Here is a 21,473-nt window from a genome sequence, read left to right on the forward strand (position 1 = left end):
GAAAGATTGAATTAACATAAAGCAAGCTCAGATTTGATTGTACGCTTAGGCAACTTCTTATACGCGAGTAACCTTACTTTATTATTAATGTCAAAATAAAAATTAAAAGATGTAAATAATGTAAGAAGAAACTAGATGTTAAAATAACTTTTTTAAAAATTCTAGTGCACGATGTTACTTCGATACAAAAAGCAGTCAGTGAGATTTTCCAACTATATAAAAAGGTAATAATTAATTATTTTGTTGTATAAAATAATAACTGCTAATTTTTAGAGCAATATCAACAACTCCTGAAACTGATGTTGATAATATTGAACTTATTCCACCACCTAGTCATGCAAGGGTTGTTATATGCGGTGGAGGGGTTATGGGGGCATCAGTTGCTTATCATTTGGCTAAGCTAGGATGGGGCCCTCATACAGTACTGATTGAACAAAATAGGTGACTTAATTTTCACTATCTATGTAACACACTGTATGATATTTAATTTGCAGAGTTGGTGGTGGAACAACATGGCACTCATCAGGTTTGATTGGTGTTTTTAAGCCAAGTCTCTCCCAAGTAACTCTTACCAAATTTAGTGTTGGATTATACAAAGAACTAGAGAGTCAAGGATTAGCAACTGGATGGAAACAATGTGGTAGTTTAAATGTAGCAAGAACTAGAGATCGATTAACTGTTTTTCGTAGAATGAAAGCACAGTCAGAGTAATTGCAAACAACATTTTAAAATTTTCTTCACTCATTTTTATTTTATTGTCAGAGCATGGAAAATAGACTGTGAATTATTAACTCCTACACAGTGTAAAGATAAATGTCCCCTGCTGAACACAGATGATTTAATAGGAGGTCTGTGGATACCAGGTGATGGGGTTGGTGATCCTTATTTAACTTGCCTGTCATTAGTGAGTGAAGCAAAAAAGTTGGGTGGGTGATCACAAAAATATATGAATATTTATAATTATAATACAACATTTTAGGAGTCAAAATAATAGAGAACTGCACTTTACAAAAAGTTACTCAAAGTGGAGGCAAAATATCTGGAGTTGATACAAGTTTGGGCCCTGTTGTTTGTGAATATTTTGTAAACTGTGGAGGCTTCTGGGCTAGAGGCATTGGTCAACTATCTGAACCATATGTTAAAGTACCTCTACATGCAGTAGAACATTATTATTTACATACCAAACCTATACCCGGCTTGGATCCATTAACACCAGGTGTGGGTACAAATATGTAGCTCTTTTATTATTTTTTCACATTTTATTTTACTTCATGTTTCACTTATGCGAAAACTAGTTTCTAGTGTTAACTTTTTTTTTGTTCTGTTTTTATATGTCATAGTTCAATATCCTATGAACACCAAACTTGAGTCATTTTATAAAATTGAAATTTTACTAGTGAAAATGCATTACTACAGGTTAATACAAATGACAATTGTGAAAAGTTATTTGCAGCAGCTTTGACAAATAAGACAGCAAATGTCAAAACAAAAAACATAAAAATATATGCAATAGAGATACTGATGATTTTACTTTGATATTAGATACCTCTCAGTTAACAAATGAGCGACTTTTCTTCCTTTCATTTTCTTTTCTTCACAGTAGGTATAGTTATTTTGACTTCTAATAATTTATTTCCAATAATTTTTTTTATAAAACGACTTAGGTTGATACATTCAAAGATTTCTAGTCTATCAAATAGATATATCAAAAAGTTTTGTTAGGATCGAATTTCAGTGGTGAACATATGCTTATTTGTTAAATTTTATCTGTAGCTCAAGCTGTTGTGTATTTATGTTTAACTTGAGAGTGTATAGCTAAAACTAATCGCGTCTCATTATTAGTTGTAAGAGATCAAGATGGCCACATTTATTTTCGAGAAAATAATGGAAGATTGTTAGCTGGTGGTTTTGAGCCTATCGCCAAGCCTGCATTTGAAGATGGAAAAATTCCATGTATGGAGAAACAAGTTCTAACATTTTCATTCCAATAACCCTGGCTGTAATTTTAGCGAGTGTTGCTGAACGGCAACTTCCGGAAGACTGGGATCATTTTCATGTTCTTTTAGAACAACTGCTCCATAGAGTGCCGACATTAGGCACTGCTGTTTTGGATAGATTATGTAACGGCCCAGAGGCTTTTAGTCCCGATTGTAAATGGATTGTTGGAGAAGCGCCAGAGGTAATTGTGCTAAAAGTCAACTTTGTTCATTTTATCGTATTGCTTCCATTATAGGTCAGAAATTATCTTATAGCAGCAGGTATGAAGACCGTAGGAATTGCAGCCGCAGGAGGCGTAGGAAAAGCAACAGCGGAATTAATTATTAACGGAGAGACTGATTTTGATATGTATGAGTTAGAGGTATCGAGATTTTTGGGACTGCATAATAATAGAAAGTTTTTAAGGGACAGAGTACTTGAAGGTATTATTTCCTATAAATTTACATAAATAATAACTGATGACTATTGTTTCTAATTATTAATAATTTGAGGAGCTTTTTAGAGTTAAAAAAAATTTATACATAGTTTTTTTGAAAATCTAAATATATTTGTAAAGTTAATTTACTAATACACGAACTACTCATTATTGTTTATATAGTTCCTGGTTTACATTATGGCATGAATTATCCTTTTGATGAGTTTCAAACAGGAAGGAATCTCCGAATGTCGCCTGTTTATCCTAAGCTACGTGAAGCTGGTGCCGTTTTTGGTCAAGTAATGGGCTACGAAAGACCCACCTGGTTTGACCCTGAACACATGGAAGGTAAAGTGAAATTTCTTCAAAGCGTTGCTTGATATTTAGTTACCCTATTTTGTTAGAACAAGAGGCGTTCGATTGGTCAACACCTTACAGAATAGCTTATACGAAAACATTTGGTAAACCACCATGGTTTGATTTTGCCGCCAGAGAATATGCAGCATGCCGAGAGGGAGTTGGAATTAGCGATTATTCCTCATTTACTAAAATTGATCTTTGGGTATGATATTACAATTTCACGGATATCGTTTTCTCATATTATACTTTTTAGTCCAAGGGCCACGAAGTAGTTGATGCTCTACAATATGTGTGTTCAAATGATGTAGATGTTCCTGTTGGTAGTATAATCCATACCGGTATGCAAAACCATCGTGGCGGTTATGAAAACGACTGTTCTTTAGCGAGATTATCTGAAAATCAGTAAGTTTCGAAACAATTTTAAACAGTCATTTTACTTGAATGATATTTCTAGTTATATGATGATAGCTCCCACAATTCAACAGACAAGGTGCAAGGTTTGGCTTCAGAAACATCTCCCTCCATCGGTAGCAATTTCAGACGTGACTAGTATGTTCACAGCTTTATGCATTATGGGTCCCTTTACCAGGACTTTACTTTCCGAACTGACCGATACCGATCTGAATCCCAAAAGTTTTCCCTTTTTCACCTATAAAATGTTAGATATCGGATTGGCGAATGGAATTAGAACCATGAATTTAACTCATACTGGAGAACTGGGCTATGTTCTCTATATACCTAATGAGGTAATGATATTGCTCGTTAATGTTAGGCTTGAGACTAGCACAGTAACAAATTTTGAATTGGTTGACTTCCGAATTGGAGTTGCGTTGATTGATTGATGGTATTTGACGTTTCTCAAATTGTATCTTCAGAACAAGGAATAATATTTGTCCATTGAAGACTGAGCTTCAATGAAACTTGTCTTAAAACTAAAAATAAGCTAAGGTAAAACAATACAAAGAGAAGGAAGAGGTTAGTTGGTATTTTATTAGTTTTTTTGTTGATTTTTAACGTTTCATTGAATGGGATTTGAAGAGGAAGACTAGTACAAAACTAACAATACAAGCTATAATCAACCTGGCATCAATCCGCAAAGCAATTGTTCATTGTTTGTTAATGAAAGCAGTTCATACTGTTATATTTCATATACACCTCTCCCATTTTAGTTTGCCCTACATGTTTACTCTAGTTTGATTAATGCTGGTGAGAAATATGGAATTAAGCATGCCGGCTACTACGCCACCAGAGCGTTAAGGGTAGAGAAATTCTATGCCTTTTGGGGTCAAGATTTAGATACCACTACGACACCCCTTGAATGCGGACGAGTTTGGCGAGTTAAATTTGATGTAAGAATATTTTTAGCAATGTTTCTCTAAGGTGCATCGAATTATTCATAATAATTGAAACTTTTTCACAGAAAACCGTTGATTTTATCGGAAGGGATGCCTTGATAAAACAACGAGAAGAGGGCGTGAAAAGAATGTATATTCAACTGATTCTAGATGACCATGATATGGAAACTGACCTGTGGCCATGGGGTGGTGAACCTATATACAGAGATGGTAAACAAGTAGGCATGTGTACTACCACCGGCTACGGATTTACTTTCAAAAAACAGGCAACTGTTAATTTTTTTACAATTAATCTTGTTTCTAACTAATATTTTGCAGGTTTGCTTAGGTTTTGTCGAAAATATTGATGCCGATGGACAAAAGCAAAAGGTTTCTAACGATTTTATTACTAGTGGAGATTTTGAAGTTGATATTGCTGGTATAAAGTAAGTCATATCACCACGATTAATGGTTGTATTTAATATAAACTTTTTAAAATAGATATCATGCCAAAGCAAATCTACACTCACCAATTCTACCAACGAAGTATCCTGATATCGAAAGAGATGTTTATAGAGCTACAAGAGGCAAAAGCGACGAAAGGAGCGATATAAACCAAGTTGTTAAGTCCATTTGATTAGGTCATATTTATCGCCCGTATTTTCCTCTAAATGTAACGAAGTCCATCAAATAGTTGCCGTTTTAATGTAGACGTTGTGTTTATTGTGGTTTTTACTGTTGTGAATTTGTACATTTATGAAAAATATATTTTCTTTACTTGGAAATAGTGTTTTGATGTTTTATATTAATAGTAATATAAAAAAATCACGTTGATTATTCTCATTTTTATGTTTTACTAGCTCTTCGGATAATCATTTATTTGTTATATTTTGGGGTCTCCTTTTTACCAACTAGTGTTCATCTGAATTAGACCTACTGCCTAGCGTGAGCTCCAAACTATGACTCTCGGCATTAAGCCTATCGACTGAGAAACCTGAACGGGATTGACGGGATCGCATAGAATATTCCCGATCGAGACGTTTTGCATTTCTATGCCAGACAGCGTGACGATAGCTTGATCGCCTGCAAACACAACTACGCGCGAACTTTCTTCTATAGCCACAGACTTGACAACAGCCTGATCCTTGTTAGGATATACGAGTATTTTATCTCCAACATTCAAGACGCCTGTTTCGACACGGCCAGCCACACAGAATCCTGATCCAGTTCCCTAAATAAATATTATTGCCATTAGATATGTTAATAACGATTTAACATAAATTAAAAAAAACATTATTATAAGATTAGATTATAGATTAGAGATTATAGATAATGGAGATATGATAATGAGTATTGCTTGAGAAAGATAATGACGGTATTTTTTCAATATGACAAACCACATAATATAAAAGAATGTCTGATAAGTTCGCTAAAGTGAAATAAAATTTCCGGAAACGGATTTATAGGCCTTATTTTTTAGTATTATCTCTATCGATATCAATACACTTATTCCAACGATACCTCACTTTATAGGTCCACTTTTGTTGTTCCCTGAAGGGCTTGAAAATATTAAAAGTGTGGTAAGAGCCAACGATCATACTAAACTAGATTTGGCAACTAAACTGTCTATAATAATTCATAATTTAATTAATTGATTACAGCTATGGTATAAGATATGTTAGCAGATGTTTTTTTTTCCTGCCACCTAGGTCATCCAGTAATGATTGTATATTATTTTATTAACATAAAGGTACGGGACGAGTAACATATTGATTGCTTCTCACACAACTGATGCTAACTATTTCTGAAAACAAACTAGCTTTGGTGTCAAAGAGTTTTTGTTTAGATACAGAATTATGACGGTAGAACAAAGTGATACACATAATACAATAATATAGAAAATCGTTTTAGTTCTTCCTATTTGCACTATAATGTTTAAATATATTCTTATGCAAGTCATTATATTACAATGGTATCAAATTTTTAGTTATACTATGAATAATTGGTACTTTGCCTACTTATTGCACAACCTGGTCTCTAATTTCATCAGAACTTTGAGTTGATTTCTATATTCTTGCTAACTATGAATAATATATCTGGGAATACCTATAACATTTATTGTTATAAATGACTCATCATTTATAGTATGTTATTGATATCAAAAATTCTGTCCCCCTGTGCGATTTAATTGTAAAATAAAATTTATTATCTTACAAAAGCAGATTATCGAAGATTTGAAATATTGCCATAACAAAAAATGAAAACATAAAATTAATTTTTCCATCAATATTTATTGGTAATAAAGAATATATTAATAAATAAACAGAACATAACATTATTATCTTTATATTAAATTACTATAGGACATACATAATATATAATATCTAGTTTATAATTCGTGTGATAAGTCCAGCAGCAATAGTTACTCCTGCTACTCTCAAAGTAATTCTGCCTAGTTCTTTGCATTCGCAGTATACTTCCAACGCAATCGGCTTGGACACGGTGATTTCCACAATGGCACTTGAATTTTTTCCTAGAAACCGAGGATGTTTCTTCTGTACTTCACCCGTGCTCTTATTCAACTGTGACGTAAGTTTACTTATAACTGCGGGTTCAACCAAAGATTGATGGTGCAGAACAACCTACACGAGGAAAATAAACTTACTAGTGTTAACTGATAACGACGTGGATTGTTAACTATTTATTATACAAGGTAGATCGTAAATATAATTATCAATGCTTATTTAGATTTTAAGAATTAATAAAAATGTATAACATGTATCTTTTGATTTTAACATTTGAAAAGCGAAGTTTATCACGACCCACCCTATATTTTTTACGTCCCATGACACTTACAGAGTATCCTTTAGTAATCGGTACTGTTACATTAAATATAACGATTCTGGCTTCGAATTTATTTGAAACCTGAACGGGATTGAGGGGATCGCATAGAATATTCCCGATCGAGACGTTTTGCATTTCTATGCCAGACAGCGTGACAATAGCTTGATCGCCTGCAAACACAACCACGCGCGAACTTTCTTCTATAGCCAAAGACTTGACAACAGCCTGATCCTTATTAGGATATACGAGTATTTTATCTCCAACATTCAAGACGCCTGTTTCGACACGGCCAGCCACACAGAATCCTGATCCAGTTCCCTAAATAAATATTATTGCCATTAGATATGTTAATAACGATTTAACATAAATTAAAAAAAACTTACTTTAAAAACATCATTGATGGAGAATCTAAAAGGTTTGACGACTGGCCTGATAGGTGCCCTGAATTTATCTTTAAGAATAGAACAATACGTTAATTATTTCATGAAATAAACTCGACAATTAAACAGACCTATCACCTCCAACAAGCAATGTCCCTTGTACCATTCCAAGAGTTCATTTTCGGTCGGAGCTTTGACTAGATTTTGACCGGTTAAACCACTGCAAGGTACAAAAGTGACGTCATTCTCTTTGAATCCCGCTTGTTTTAGGAACGTTTTTAATTTCTGGACAATCTCGTCGAATCTGGAAAGTACGGTGATTTATTGTTACTAAGTTTGAAATGACGTATTGAGTTTGCGGTTACATAATTTTATGTAAAGTAAATTTGTTGTGTTTTTTCTTCAAATTGAATGTGATATTTTTATATAACAAGTCAATTGAAAAGTCCCCGGCCTACCATAGTAAAACACTCTTTTTTGACAAAATTAGATCTTTTTATTCAACATAATTCCCTTCAAGAGTGATACACTGATTATAGCCATCCTCCAACTCTTCGATACCATTTTTGTAGTACGATTTGTCCTTTGCTTCAAAATACAGTTTCGGCGATCACCTCTTCATTCGACGAAAATTTCTTCCCAGCGAGCATTCTTTTGAGATCTGAGAACAGGAAATAGTCACTGGGGGGCCAGATCTGGAGAATACGGTGGATGAGGAAGCAATTCGAAGCCCAATTCATGGATTGCCAGCGTTTTCACTGACTTCTGACACGGTGCATTATCTTGGTGAAGCAGCACTTTCTATTTCTTCAAATGCGGCTGTTTTTCGACGATAGTCGCTGTTGATGGTCCTTCCTTTTTCAAGGTAGTCAGTGATAAATTATTCCATGCTCATCCCAAAATATAGACGCCATAACCTTGTCAGCGGACTGTTGCATTTTCCCACGCTTTGGAATGGATTCATCGTGTGTAGTCCACTCGGATGATTGTCGATTGGACTTCGGAGTGAAATGATGGAGCCATATTACATCCATTGTCACATCGACGCAAAAACTCGGGTTTATTACGCTTGATCGTCTTCAAATACTGCTCCGAATCATCAACTTGTCGTTGTTTTTGGTCAAAGATGAGCTCGCGCGGCATTGTACAGAGGTTTCTCGTACCAAATATTCGTGAATGATATAATGTACACGTTCAGTTAATATCTTTAGAGTGTCTGCTATTTCATTCATTTTCAATTTACGGTCATTAAAAATCATTTTGTGATTTTTTAAATGTTTTCGTCAGCAACAACCTCTTTTGGGTGTCCACGTGTTCACCGTCTTCGGTGCTGATTTCACCACGTCTAAACTTAGCATATGACTTAGCATCTGCACAATAACAAAAGTTGCTTCACTCAAAATGCTATAACTCACGAACTAATGATCCGACAGCTGTCAAATTTATACACACATCTTATGAGGGTTAGTAGCGCCATCTATGTGTCAGGCCGGACTTTTCAATTGACCTGTTACGAGTTATTCTACTGTGTTATACCTGTTTATTATCCAGGTACTGATATCAATCACAATCTAAATGTAAATGTATTAAAAAAACGCCAAAAAAGCCGAGAATATTAGCACTGTCCGTGAAAGTATGCAGAAAAATTCGAGACAACTAATTTACGATATTATATTCCACATATAATGAAATAATAATTCCGTTAATAGTTTATTTCACTGCGTTTCAATTCGAGTTTATTGTAAGCCATGATACGAAGTATATAGCATAAAAAAAATTGAACTTACCTTTGCTTAGACCACGATACAGTGTCCAATTTGTTAATAGCCACAGCCAGTTGGCTTACGCCTAGCGACCTAACCAAGAGAGCGTGTTCACGAGTCTGACCGCCCAAATCAAAGCCTGTTTCAAACTCCCCTCTTGTAGCATCAACGACCAAGAGACCCACATCTGCTTGACCCGCTCCGGATATCATATTTGGTATGAAGTCTTTATGACCCGGAGCATCTAATAGAGTTACCTACAATAAGTACGCAAATAAATGATGTTTCTATTATTCGAATCAAGCAAGCGTTACGTTTTTCGTCTTAGTTTCAAACTGATATCGACCGACATCCATCGTAATTCCTCTATTTCTCTCTTCTCCGGTTTCGTCCAAAACCCAGGCGTACATGAAGCTTTGCTTTCCAAGTTTCTTGCTTTCCTGTTCATACTTGTGCATAATCTTTTTATTCACTTGGCCCAGATCACAAAGTAAGCGACCCATCAATGTGCTTTTACCCGCATCCACATGTCCGATTACGACCATATAGAGCTGATCTTTGCAGTCGCCTCTTTCCTTTTCATATTGAGCTTCGGGGTTCACTTTCGATTCCTTGCGATTCGCTAATAAAATAAACATGTTCGTCAACCATTCCATTATGAAAACTAAATTTTAACTGTCAACAAAGACGGGCTTTATCAAAGCGTATCAAACTATTTTGTGACCGATCAAAATATATACAAATAAGAGATAAGAAAATAAATAGATGTTATCAAATCTCACAAAATTGCACAAAATAACGTGATTATTAAAAATAATCATATTCCAGGAGAACCAAAACGTATATGTAATGTTGTTGATGACTCCGTCAATATTGATTAGTGATATCACCTTTTGTTTCATCTACGTCGTTCAAGGGTGTTCCCCGTCCAGAATTCGGGCTGTTTCCTCTAGCTGCTGGGCTTTGTGACCTGGATGTCCCATCGAGTCGGTCTTTATGTATAGTGTCTATTGATCTCTGTGATATCTCAGTCTCTTTTTGAGGTACATTAAAGCCCTTGACAATATTGGTTGCTGTTGAAGCCACCACTTTGTTTCGAGCTGCCTGGGGCTCAATAACGATAGGAGCAAGAAATGTACCTATTTTAGATTAAAAATACATAAGAAATGCCTATAATATAAGGTGTAAGGTTTGAAAATAGAAGGTAAGAAAAAATGACAATATACTTTTAAGGAATATATTTTACATCAATGATCATAATTTAAAAAACATAAAGTTAAAAGAAAAAATTTAAAAGTACATAAATTGAACTACCTTAACATCAGGTTCGACAAGATTATGAAATCTCCTATATTTTTTCCAAAAATGTTTTAACATATTTTAGATTAATTTCTCATATAATGTAAATTAACAGAAAAGGGTTTCATAATTATAAATATGAAAAATACACTTATATGTACGGCCTATATACATGTTCACTTTCACCAAAAGTATTTTCAAAAACGTACAACCTACTACAAGTGTTGCGTAGAGTAATAGATAAGTCAAAATAACACGAAAAACATCATTAGATCTCTTTCTTTTCTTACGTTATTTATTTGGAAAATAAATTTAAAACATTCCGTCAAACATAAAATGGATAAGAATGATAATAAATCAAAATGAAATAAATAACATTAATCTGAAAGAATAGAGAATTTAAATTATGGAAATAAGAAAAATCACTAAAAATCAATGATATATTTTGTAAAATTTTAACAGAACTATATGCCTACACTTTTTTAACCAAAGGGCGCTTCCAAATAATTTACTTCTTTAAATGAAAAATAATATAGTCATCTGGTGACATAGTATCAAACGTGAATATATTTATTACACGTTTATTGTTTTTGCGAGATTTTATAATGAGTTTTGGATGCTTATATGTACTGCACATAACACTTCCAAATTTTGAAGCCTTTTTATAATTATTGTCTTTTATAATATTCAGCTCTCTTGTATCTAATTTACATGGAAGAATTTCAATTTCTGGTGTCAAAACATTATCATTTCTAATCTCACAATCGATAAAAGGAATTTCAAACTTTTCAGGCTTGTTTGTATGAGTTTTTTTCACGTTTGGCAAACTATTAGACATATTCAAAGCATTTGATAAATCGACTTGTGAATATTTTTCTGTATTACCATTAAGATAGTTAATTTGTTTAGAATCATCCAATCGCATCTCTTTGAATTTTTTTGATAGACTGTTGTCCTTATTTTTTTCTATATTATTTGGTAAAATATTTTTTAAATGATTGTTAACAAGATCTGATAATGAGCTGTATTCATTAGGTTGGCTGTTCAAGACATTATTATATTGATGAGTTCTATCTAATTTAGGAATTATAAGTTTGTTGTTGATAGTTTTTTCTTCTTTAGATGTGAAAATATTTGGAATATTAAAACTAGTTCTGTTATTTGATTCAGAAGAGTTCTGAAGAAATAATTTAGGGATTATGAAGCCATTATTCTGGGTATTATTTTGAATAGAACTACCAATACTTTTAACATTTTTGGGCCACTTTAAAGCAACATTGGGAGTCGAACATGTTTTACCAAGGTATTGTCTATTCTCCTTACCTTACAAATTAAAAGAATTTACGAAAACCGCACATGAAACAAAATTTTATGTTAGATAGATCTTAAGTTTAAAAACTAATATATTTACCTTTTTGCAATGTGCCCAGTTTGTTGTATTTTGGATCTTCTAATATAGCATTCAATACTAACTCTGTATTGAAATTAAATTTCATTATTAAATCTATCAGATCATTTCTTGGAATAGCAGTATGACCAAGGTTGTCATTAATTTGATCAATACAAGATAATAGTTTTGCTTTATCTGTATCTGTCAATTCATCAATTTCATCTGCTTCTTCAATGTTATCCTCGGTATGTTCAAATCTCGAATCTCGAGACGATTCTCTGTTATATATAAATTGCCTGTTGCTGGGAGATATATAATAATCGTCATCTACAGAGTGCCCGTAAACATCATCATAACCATCATATTCTAAAATTGAGTATAAAATAAGTATTATACAAATAATCACTAATATATAGGTACACTTACCATCCTCATAATCCATATTTCTGATATCCCTATGTCGAGCCATGATACACTTGTAATTATATAGAACAAAATATATACCTACAGATATGTATGTATATATTTTGTAAGCTCACTTTGGTGTAAGCCCAACCTTTTAAAACATACTTTAGGTGAAAGAAAGCTATAAATATTTAGTGTAAATACACTAACGTCGTCTGACGAACGTTGCCCAATTTGTACTGTCAATGCGTCATAGCTTTAACATTTATTTATGTTAACGTCATTTATTCTAGTTAGAGATGCCGAAAAAAATCGATATAAACTCATTTTTATCCGATATTTTTTTTACTGATATATCGATTTTTTGGTAAGCCGATATTTTTCAAAGAAATTCATTATATTTCTTAAAAATTATAAAAACGATTTTATTATTTTTAATAAACCTTTTAAATTGGTACTTAATTTTGTATCTGTTGTTAGTTACTTAATTGTAATGATTTTTAAATATATCAATATATATTGTAAAAAAATATCGATATATTTTTTAAAATCCATCTATCGATAATTTTTAAAAATATCGAAATCGATGTAACAATATTTTTTAAAATACTAATGTAAAACTGGTTGTATAAAACATTGTCTCAAAAATCGATATACGTGCACTTTACCATTATCGATATATTTCGATCATATAATTCTTAATCTGGCGATATTAGTTCATTTAGATATTTTTTTATAATAAACATTTTTCCCTAACTTATTCTATGTTTTCAACATAATTTATACGGAGATAAGTATGTTTATAAAATGGATATTAAAATAATCTTTATACCAAATGATTAGTAAAACCTGCATATACTAAATCTAATGCGTTTATGTTGTAGGTTATAAAGAATTAATGTATGGGCCTTAAAATGACTAAAAATTTACCTTTAATTGTGATATTGGGGTCAACAGGTACCGGTAAAACTAAGTTGTCATTAGAGTTGGCCAAAAAGTTTGGTGGAGAGATAATAGGTGCTGACTCAATGCAGGTTTTATTAATAAATTTATGAGATTTTTAATGCTTTAATAATACATTTTAATTAATTTTAGATCTATAGACAGTTAGATATTGCATCTGCAAAAGCAACTAAAGAAGAACAGTTAATAGCACCACACCATATGATTGATATCTTAGAACCTCATGAAAAATTTACTGTATTGGAATATAGGAATAAAGCAATACCAATTATAGAAAATTTGCTTACTAATAACAAATTACCCATAATTGTCGGTGGTACAAATTATTATATAGAATCCTTATTGTGGAAAATATTGGTTCATGATATAAATGAAAAAGTAGAGAAAAATGTTTTATTATTGCCACTTAATTACTACGAGTTGAGTAGTGAGGAACTTCATCAGAAGTTGGCTACTGTTGACACTACTATGGCGAGAAGGTTACATCCTAGCAATAAGAGAAAAATAATTAGGTACTTGCACATTTTAATATTCTATTTGATGTTTAAAATGTTTTTTTCATATTTAGATCGTTAGAGGTATATTATAGTAAAGGAAGAAGACATAGTGATATTATAGATGAACAGCAGTCAACAAAAGGAGGATCTAAATCTGGTGGAGGCTTGAGATATAATAATGCATGCATTTTGTGGATGAGATGTGACCAGGTATAAGTAGAATAATTTGTGGTTGCCATATTTAATAGATTATTTTGTGTAGGATATTTTAAATAAACGTTTAAATGATAGAGTAGACAATATGATCAGTCAAGGTTTATTAGATGAATTATCTTATTTTCATAAGTTATACAATGAGCAAAGAATAAAACAAAATAGGTACTAATATATACATTGTATAATACAATTATTACTATTTTTATATTCTGTTTTTAGGACTGCAGACTATACTAAAGGAATTTTTCAATCTATCGGTTTTAAAGAATTTCATGATTATTTAATTCTAACTGAAGATGAAAAAGCATCAGAGACTGGGCAGAAAATACTCAGAGAATCAGTAGATAGATTAAAACTTGTCACAAGAAGATATGCTAGGAAACAAATAAAATGGACTGTAAACAGATTTTTAGGACGTACAGATAGAGAGGTATGCTTAAAATTAATTGCCTAATAGTAAATTATTTTTGCTGGTAAATAATGAATATTGAATTGCTATTAAGTCATTAAAAATTATATAGCTCAAATATCTTATAATTGCAGGAACACTAACAGGACAAATAATAGTATATACATTAAAATGTTTTATTTCAGGTTCCTCCCATTTTTGGTCTTGATACATCTGATGTTTCAAACTGGAATAGTGATGTTAGTGAACCAGCTGTTAAAATAGTAAATAGTTTTATAACTGGTGATCCTTGTGACATTCAACCTTTACCAAAGGGTGATGTAATTTCAGTGTCGAATGCTACAGATGACACATTTACTTGTGAGGTCTGTAATAGAGTTTTTGTTGGTGATAAACAATGGCAGGTTCATCTGAATTCTAATAGACATAAGAAAATTAAAAACAAAAAGAGCATGTTGAAGGAACAATCTGTATCCTAATAATGACACGAATTTATAAAAATGAAAAAGATTGAGAACAGTAAATCTTGATATTGCAAGCAAATATGATGTTAAGTTATAGTGCTTTTCCAGGTGTACAGATAAAAATTGTTTATGGTCCTGGAGAAACACTATGATATATAGCAGGAATGGCATTAAATTAATGATAGCAAAAGATGGAAAAAAGTTATAGAACATCGATAGGAAATAAAATTTGTATATTTTTCTTAACATTGTAGAAAAAAATATGAATAAATGTAGAATCAGTAATACTTTTTATTATATGTGTTTTTAGAAGGAACCAGAGTTTCAGTGAAAAATTAAGTTTGTTTACTTACATTTTTGGCTTTTGTGCATGAGAGTACGTATATAATTTTGGAAACAGTGGAGTGCTTGGAATGATTGTACTGTGTCGGGAAAAATGTCCTGATTGGCTCAAACTATTAATAGTTGCGAAATAATTAAGAGAAATCACTGTTGATTGAAAATGACATGTTTCTATATGAGTTTAGCATTAAAATTTTTTTTCATAATTGTTAATGTTGTTTTAGCAACGCCTACTTAACTTATTTGTTTAATATTTAGTCACTGGTGTCAAATCACAATGGCGAGTTACACGATTAAGCAACATACATTTTAATCCAAAAGTCATCTTTAGGGCTACTTCTGACGGGCCACATTTTTGGATGAATGACTATGTGATCAAGCATATTTACTATTTGTTGAGTGACATCAACACACACGAAATTCTTCTCTTGGCATTGCATTGAAAGATTGTGTTTATTTATTGATTAATCCATATTTTCCATTTGATGTAATTCAGATTATTATGGTTGGTTAACGTTGCCAAGAGCGTCAAAACACTAGGGTATTGGGCCGCGAACTTGTTACAAGATATTTTAATCTAATTAAAACTTATTTAAAATAGCGTGATTTAAATAATGCTCGTTGTCTTCATTGTCTTAATTGACTTTGCCAAACATACACATGAGCACTATTAGTTGTCGAATTAGCTGGTTATGAATCAGTTTAGCTTGGTTTCATGGATTTTTTTTGGTTCTCTGTTCGCCTTGGTTTAGAATGATTTGGTCTGTACTGATGATGTAAATTTCCAGACCTGGGATCTGGTACAAATATATAATGTTACTGGAGTTTGTAGTAATCTGGATACTTTTGCTTCTGCAAATAGGAGTAAAAACCAATCAAAGAGAGTCTTTTCGATCATGAAGTTAGTGTAGGACAAACATTTTATTTGGAAGAGTTTGAAATCTAAATCTCGATTTCCAGTCTAAGAAAGATTATTTTATATGTATTTGGCTTTTGTAATTTTCTATTATTCTAATTTGATGCTTTATTGTGAATAATCAGTACAATGTATTTTAGTCAAAGTGTTGTCCATCGATAGCCACTATTTTTTCTCATCTTTCAGGTAATTACGGATCTTTTGAGGCTATCCATGACTAGACCTATTTTCTGGTATCTTCATAAGAAGTGAAGCGCTACTCAGCCAGGTCACGACATATGTCGCAACAGGTAATAATCAGAATGAGCAAGATCTGGAGAATACGACTTGTGTCTTTGAACGGTCCAATTGTAGTTGAAAGCGATACCCTGGTATATATGCTGCAAGCTAATCCTACCAAATACAGAGCATTAGCTTAGAACCGTGGATATTCGGCTTTGTGGTTGATGTTGATGCAGGGCCAGGTGGTACATATGATTTTTCCAGTTTGTATTATAATAATGGATCCACTTTTTACGTTGAAGCAGCATTTCACACATGACCAAAAGCCTTTCAATGTCTCTTGGCTTCAATTTATATGGCACATAGAATTATGCATTTTCTCCTTGGGTTTTATACGCATCATTATTGATTAATGCATTCAAATTGTCGCCTGTCCAGAACGCTTTTTGCTTTCAGTGTCACTTTTAAAATGCTGAAACCAGAATTTACATGTTGAAATCGATGGAACATGGTTACCTTCAACCGTTTTTTTCTGTAAAATGAGGTAAAAAGTAAAACTTCCTGAAAATGCGATTTACTTAGTACAAATTCAAGCGACGCACTGAAAACTCAAATATTTTTTTATACTTTTATGAAATGACACATAGTGAAAATCCTTTTTTTTTACGGGGAAGTTTGTCACATTTGTCATATCATGTTTTAACATTTATATAGCGTCGAGTATATACCCAACGCTATTTAATAAACACTAAATCTTTTAATATTAATCTATAGGCCTAATATTTGTTATTAATGTTACAATAACTAAACTCATTTATTGTGCGTATATACATTATTGATAAAGATAATGTCATAAAAAGCATTTAAAATATTTTAACAATTAACATTCCAGGGTTGTTGAAATTATCATTGTTTCTAATTGTAGATGGCGTTGATTGAATATAAGGAAATTCCCAATATTTTTTTATATAAAACTGAATGACTACTGTATGAAATCTGTACCTGTTTAAAAGCTATTTTGATAATAATTTTTCAAATTAACTAAAACACGTTAGATTTCCTTAAAATGTCCAGATGCTTATATAATTTTAACTTTTCCCTTTCCATAATAATATGGCACTATAAAAAAATGAAAATCTCATTGTATATTATTTTTTATGTTGTTGTGGGTACATTGTTCAAGGTTTTTTCATCTACGTAGTGTGTATGTGCTTCGGCATATTTTTCCTTTTTTATTAATTACCTGAATTAAAAAGAATTGTGATAGCTTGATCAATTGAAAACTTTTTTTCTGTCTGATAGTTGTTTTGGGACTTTATATTTTGGGTATTGTTGTTTACTTCGATCAAAATTCATTTCCATGTCACGTTCACCTTTGCTCATATTTTATATAGGTTTATGTTTAACATTAACTAGGTCAAAGGACACGAATTTCATACATATCGTGTGTGAATTAAAACAGTTCTTATCTCGTATTACTTTTATGATTATTGTAAATACAAAAAATTATTGGAGATTTTTGACCTTCTTAGATTCTTATCGGAGCATATTTTCAATGTCAGTGCTTGAATTCGCACTAAAGATAATAAAAAATCCATTTATTTTTAATTTTTTTTGCAAATAATGTTATGTTACTAAAAAGAACCTTGAACCAAATAATCTCAATGATAAGTGTCATTAAAAGTTACTACCGTAACTTGATTTTTTCTCATAGTAACTGAATGTCTCGATTTATATATGTTGCCTATATACTTTAATTTTAATTTAATACTTATAGATTTTGTTTCTTGACGCTGTTCAAGATGCAATTAGTGCTCTTGTCGAGTGTCAAACGTATCAATTACAATCTATAATGGTTTTCTTGAGTTTGGGCTACCTTTTTCTCATTTTATCATATTTTTGGTGGATGAGATAAAGATTGTTTTTCAATTTTATTGATATCGCCTTATAAAGATTCTTAAAATTCTGTGATGTTTGCACATACTCTTATTTTCAGATCTTTCAAATATAGTTAATTATATAAAATAAAATTAAGACTACAGGAAAATGAACGGGATATAGTATATGATTGGCTAGTATGGTTGTTTTTTTTACACCATTACTGTATTCTAAATATACGTGTATGTCTGTATTTTTCTCTTGTAATATGTATTCACTTTGCATACTCCAAACAATTACAATATTGTCTGCAACAGTGTTAGTCGTCCATTCTTTACACTATAACAGGACAATTGAAAAGTGTCCAACCTACCATAGTAAAACACTTTTTTTCACATCTTCATTCGACGAAAATGTCTTCCCAGCGAGCATTATTTTAAGATCTGAGAGCAGGAAATAGTCGCTGGAGGCCAGATCTGGAGAATACGGTGGATGAGAATGCTATTTGAAGCCCAATTCATGGATTTTTGCCATCGTTTTCACTGACTTGTGACACGGTGCATTGTCTTGGTGAAGTACCACTTTCTTATTCTTCTAATGCGACCGTTTTTGGCAATTTTGTCCTTCAAACGGTCCAATAACGCTATGTAATAGTCGGTTTCGATGGTCCTTCCTTTGGAGCAGGTTCATTGTGTACAGTCCACTCAGTTGACTGTCGATTGGAATTCGGAGTGAAATGATGGAGCCGTGTTTTATCCATTGTAACATATCGACGCAAAAACTTGGTTTTATTACGCTTGATCAACTTCAAACATTGTTCCGAATCATCAACTCGTCGTTGTTTTTGATCAAAAGTGAGCTCGCCCGACATCCACTTTGCACAGAGCTTTCTCATACCCAAATATTCGTGAATGATATGATGTACACGTTCAGTTGATATCTTTAGAGTGTCTGCTATTTCATTCGATTTCAATTAACGGTAATTTAAAATCATTTTGTGGATTTTTTTCATGTGTTCGTCGGCAACAACCTCTTTTGGGCGTCTAAACTTAGCATACCAATCCTTGATAGTTGATTTTTCCTGGGGCAGTGTCCTGAAGCTCGGTATCAAGCCAAGTTTTTGCTTCAATTGTATTTTTTCCCTTCAAAAAGCAATGTTTTATCAACACGTGAAATTCCCTTCTATCTATTTTTGTCACAATAACAAAAGTTGCTTCACTCGAAATGCTATATTCACACACTAATGATCCGACAGTTGTCAAATTTATAAACGAGTCTTTTGAGGGTTAGGGCTAACTAAAAAACATATGGATTTAATTCTAGTAGCGCCATCTATGTATCAGGACGTGTGACTACCAATGTTAGATAACTATTTTTTTAGTTATATTTTACATTATCCGTCATTACGTGAAATTTTAAAATTAACCTATCCTGGTAATTATCTTGATTTTGTCACATCTAGGATACATTATATTTTCTCTTCATATTTTAATTTTAGTTGCATTTTCGAATTCATTTTGCACCATTAAATTATAATAGTATACTCACAGATATTTACTGGGATTAATATAGATAGTCTATTCAAAATAATAAAGAATTTGCGTCATCACAATATCTAGTGTATTGCCTATCGCTATTTGTAAATTCGTTTTAAAATCAGACAATATTTTCCTTCTCATTTTATTGTATTTAAAAAGAGATACAATGCTGTCTGGTACGTTAGAACCTGTAAATGAATCAGTCTACAAAATTCGCCTGATTGTCAAACGTTTGCAAAATTCTTCAAAATATTAGTTTATAATATTTACAGGTTATAAACCATCAAACGTTGTTTTGACACTTTGCTTGTTTGTTAGATAAATTTCAAATTGCCGCTTATTATTTCTCTGATTGAAGTCAGAGTCAGAAACAGAGTGCGTCTAATTAGTTACTTCGAACAGGAATGAAATAATATATGCATTGGATATACTATATTGTTAAAAAGAATTATATTTAATAACATTATTTTTGTTTTATTATTTTATTTAGATTAGAATGTAGTTACGTGTCAAGGTCAAAATTAACTAAAACTCATAGATGATGCGGCAACATCGCGACATTTTGACGTCATAGATTTGATGACGTGCGTTCACTGTTTTATTGAACGGATTATATTCATAAACTAAATTGTCGTCTCTGTTCATTTCTTCGATTATCAATAAAAAATTAATGTTTTTCTCTAGAGTACATCAAATTCACAACCATATCTACGAAATTAACAAGTATAGTTGTTCAAAAAACAGGCAATGCACGTCATAGATGACATCAAATATACTGCTAAATGCAGTTTGTTAAAATGTAAAATTCCGAGAAAATTTTTGTTGTCATTATACCCTAATTAAAAAGAGACAGAATTATCTCTCATGCGTTGAAACATGTCACCGAATCAATGTATAAAATTCGAAATGTTTACAACATTCTTTTACAACTCTAGTGATAATAATTAGAGGTTACAAATCGGTAAACGTAAACCAAAATTCTAAATTATTGGGGAAATATTTTGATGTCCTGGTGCATTGGTTGTTTTATTGGACCTTGATGATGCTGTTCGGACATAAAGACCGTTGCGCCATCTACTACAGATTATTAAAAATACAAAATTAAGACATATTGATACTATTTTGATGTGTAAATTCTATATGCCTACAATTTTTATTACAATTAATTTGATTTGAATGAATTGTATCCAAAGAATCAGCAGAATAAATTAACTAATGGTGTAGGTACTGATTTAAATGGGTTTTTTTTAATAACTTTTGATCGTTTACGTACTACCGTTCTTGATCGTAATTGGTTACACTACACCAATCTTAAAGCTTTAACGGTAGTTAATGATTTTATTCTTACGATTCAATGAGATATAGCTGTCTAGACGATGTTTAAAGGCCAAATCAAGGACTAAACGTTTATAATTTATCCGAAAATTAACTGGTTTGACTATACCGCTAAGAATAAATTATTTTCGTCTGGCTTTTATAAGGGATAAAAAGTTCGTTCAAAACTTTTTGAACTTAGTAATTTAATATGAATAATTCTAAGGTTCTTGCTTTTATATATATTATATTTATAGATTTTTTTATATTTATGCTGTCGAGAACGTTATGTGTTGAAGTTTGTGAATATTTTTTAATTTTATTTCTTTTTTTTTAACCGATTTCGAAAAAGGGAGAGGTTCTATGTTCGGCAGTATATATATTTTTTTAATGTATGTTCGTCGATTTCTCCGTCAGTTATGAACCAATTTTCAAAATTCTTTCTTTATTCGAAAGAGTGCATTTCCGAGGTCAATTGGAACCAAGTCAGGAACGTTTGGGGGGAGGGGGTGTGTGGAAATCGAGG

General features: G+C 32.0%; 3 protein-coding genes across 5 annotated transcripts; 2 read left to right on the forward strand and 1 right to left on the reverse strand.

The window, feature by feature from the left end:
- The first annotated feature begins 32 nt into the window (after nt 1-32).
- Nucleotides 33-4,892, forward strand: LOC143198614 (pyruvate dehydrogenase phosphatase regulatory subunit, mitochondrial). The gene is made up of 16 exons (XM_076407948.1): nt 33-224; nt 274-441; nt 495-707; nt 763-926; nt 980-1,216; nt 1,843-1,953; nt 2,010-2,179; nt 2,234-2,420; nt 2,597-2,761; nt 2,818-2,975; nt 3,027-3,175; nt 3,228-3,519; nt 3,943-4,122; nt 4,194-4,394; nt 4,447-4,553; nt 4,609-4,892. The coding sequence occupies exons 1-16, from the start codon at nt 172-174 to the stop codon at nt 4,742-4,744; spliced, it is 2,691 nt and encodes an 896-aa protein (XP_076264063.1). The 5' UTR covers nt 33-171; the 3' UTR covers nt 4,745-4,892.
- Nucleotides 4,893-6,378: 1,486 nt separating this feature from the next.
- HBS1 (translation elongation factor EF-1alpha (GTPase) HBS1) lies at nt 6,379-12,443 on the reverse strand. The gene is made up of 9 exons (XM_076407949.1): nt 12,210-12,443; nt 11,805-12,149; nt 9,985-10,233; nt 9,409-9,716; nt 9,119-9,351; nt 7,463-7,635; nt 7,335-7,402; nt 6,964-7,269; nt 6,379-6,749 (listed from the first exon to the last, which is right to left on the reverse strand). Exons 1-9 carry the CDS (start codon nt 12,250-12,252, stop codon nt 6,492-6,494), a joined length of 1,983 nt encoding a protein of 660 aa, XP_076264064.1. The 5' UTR covers nt 12,253-12,443; the 3' UTR covers nt 6,379-6,491.
- On the forward strand, nt 10,164-15,022 carry LOC143198616 (tRNA dimethylallyltransferase). 3 transcript variants are annotated; one of them, XM_076407952.1, is made up of 7 exons: nt 10,164-10,298; nt 13,073-13,222; nt 13,284-13,663; nt 13,720-13,858; nt 13,911-14,026; nt 14,084-14,294; nt 14,459-15,022. In XM_076407952.1, the coding sequence occupies exons 2-7, from the start codon at nt 13,091-13,093 to the stop codon at nt 14,750-14,752; spliced, it is 1,272 nt and encodes a 423-aa protein (XP_076264067.1). In that variant the 5' UTR covers nt 10,164-10,298; nt 13,073-13,090; the 3' UTR covers nt 14,753-15,022. The 3 variants fall into 3 exon arrangements, with proteins under 3 accessions (XP_076264067.1, XP_076264066.1, XP_076264068.1); XM_076407951.1 differs by lacking the exon at nt 10,164-10,298 and adding an exon at nt 12,846-12,982; XM_076407953.1 differs by lacking the exon at nt 10,164-10,298 and having other exon boundaries at nt 13,077-13,218.
- The last annotated feature ends 6,451 nt before the right edge of the window (nt 15,023-21,473 follow it).

This window comes from Rhynchophorus ferrugineus, unplaced genomic scaffold (assembly GCF_030347505.1).
Source record: "Rhynchophorus ferrugineus isolate W39M unplaced genomic scaffold, kcgeb_rfMv2 rfM6, whole genome shotgun sequence".
Taxonomy (NCBI): domain Eukaryota; kingdom Metazoa; phylum Arthropoda; class Insecta; order Coleoptera; family Curculionidae; genus Rhynchophorus; species Rhynchophorus ferrugineus.

What these genes read in the sequence shown, in the direction of transcription:
- LOC143198614 (XM_076407948.1), top strand. Translation starts at nt 172, where the DNA reads ATGTTACTTCGATACAAAAAGCAGTCAGTGAGATTTTCCAACTATATA. An exon ending in TTGTTGGAGAAGCGCCAGAG is followed by an intron (nt 2,180 to 2,233) that starts GTAATTGTGCTA and finishes CTTCCATTATAG; the next exon opens with GTCAGAAATTATCTTATAGC. An exon ending in GTTGATATTGCTGGTATAAA is followed by an intron (nt 4,554 to 4,608) that starts GTAAGTCATATC and finishes TTTTTAAAATAG; the next exon opens with ATATCATGCCAAAGCAAATC.
- HBS1 (XM_076407949.1), bottom strand. Translation starts at nt 12,252, where the DNA reads ATGGCTCGACATAGGGATATCAGAAATATGGATTATGAGGATG. An exon ending in CGACGTAGATGAAACAAAAG is followed by an intron (nt 9,717 to 9,984) that starts GTGATATCACTA and finishes TTATTTTATTAG; the next exon opens with CGAATCGCAAGGAATCGAAA. An exon ending in TTGAAACTAAGACGAAAAAC is followed by an intron (nt 9,352 to 9,408) that starts GTAACGCTTGCT and finishes TACTTATTGTAG; the next exon opens with GTAACTCTATTAGATGCTCC.
- LOC143198616 (XM_076407952.1), top strand. Translation starts at nt 13,091, where the DNA reads ATGGGCCTTAAAATGACTAAAAATTTACCTTTAATTGTGATATTGGGG. An exon ending in TGTGGATGAGATGTGACCAG is followed by an intron (nt 13,859 to 13,910) that starts GTATAAGTAGAA and finishes TATTTTGTGTAG; the next exon opens with GATATTTTAAATAAACGTTT. An exon ending in CAAAGAATAAAACAAAATAG is followed by an intron (nt 14,027 to 14,083) that starts GTACTAATATAT and finishes TTCTGTTTTTAG; the next exon opens with GACTGCAGACTATACTAAAG.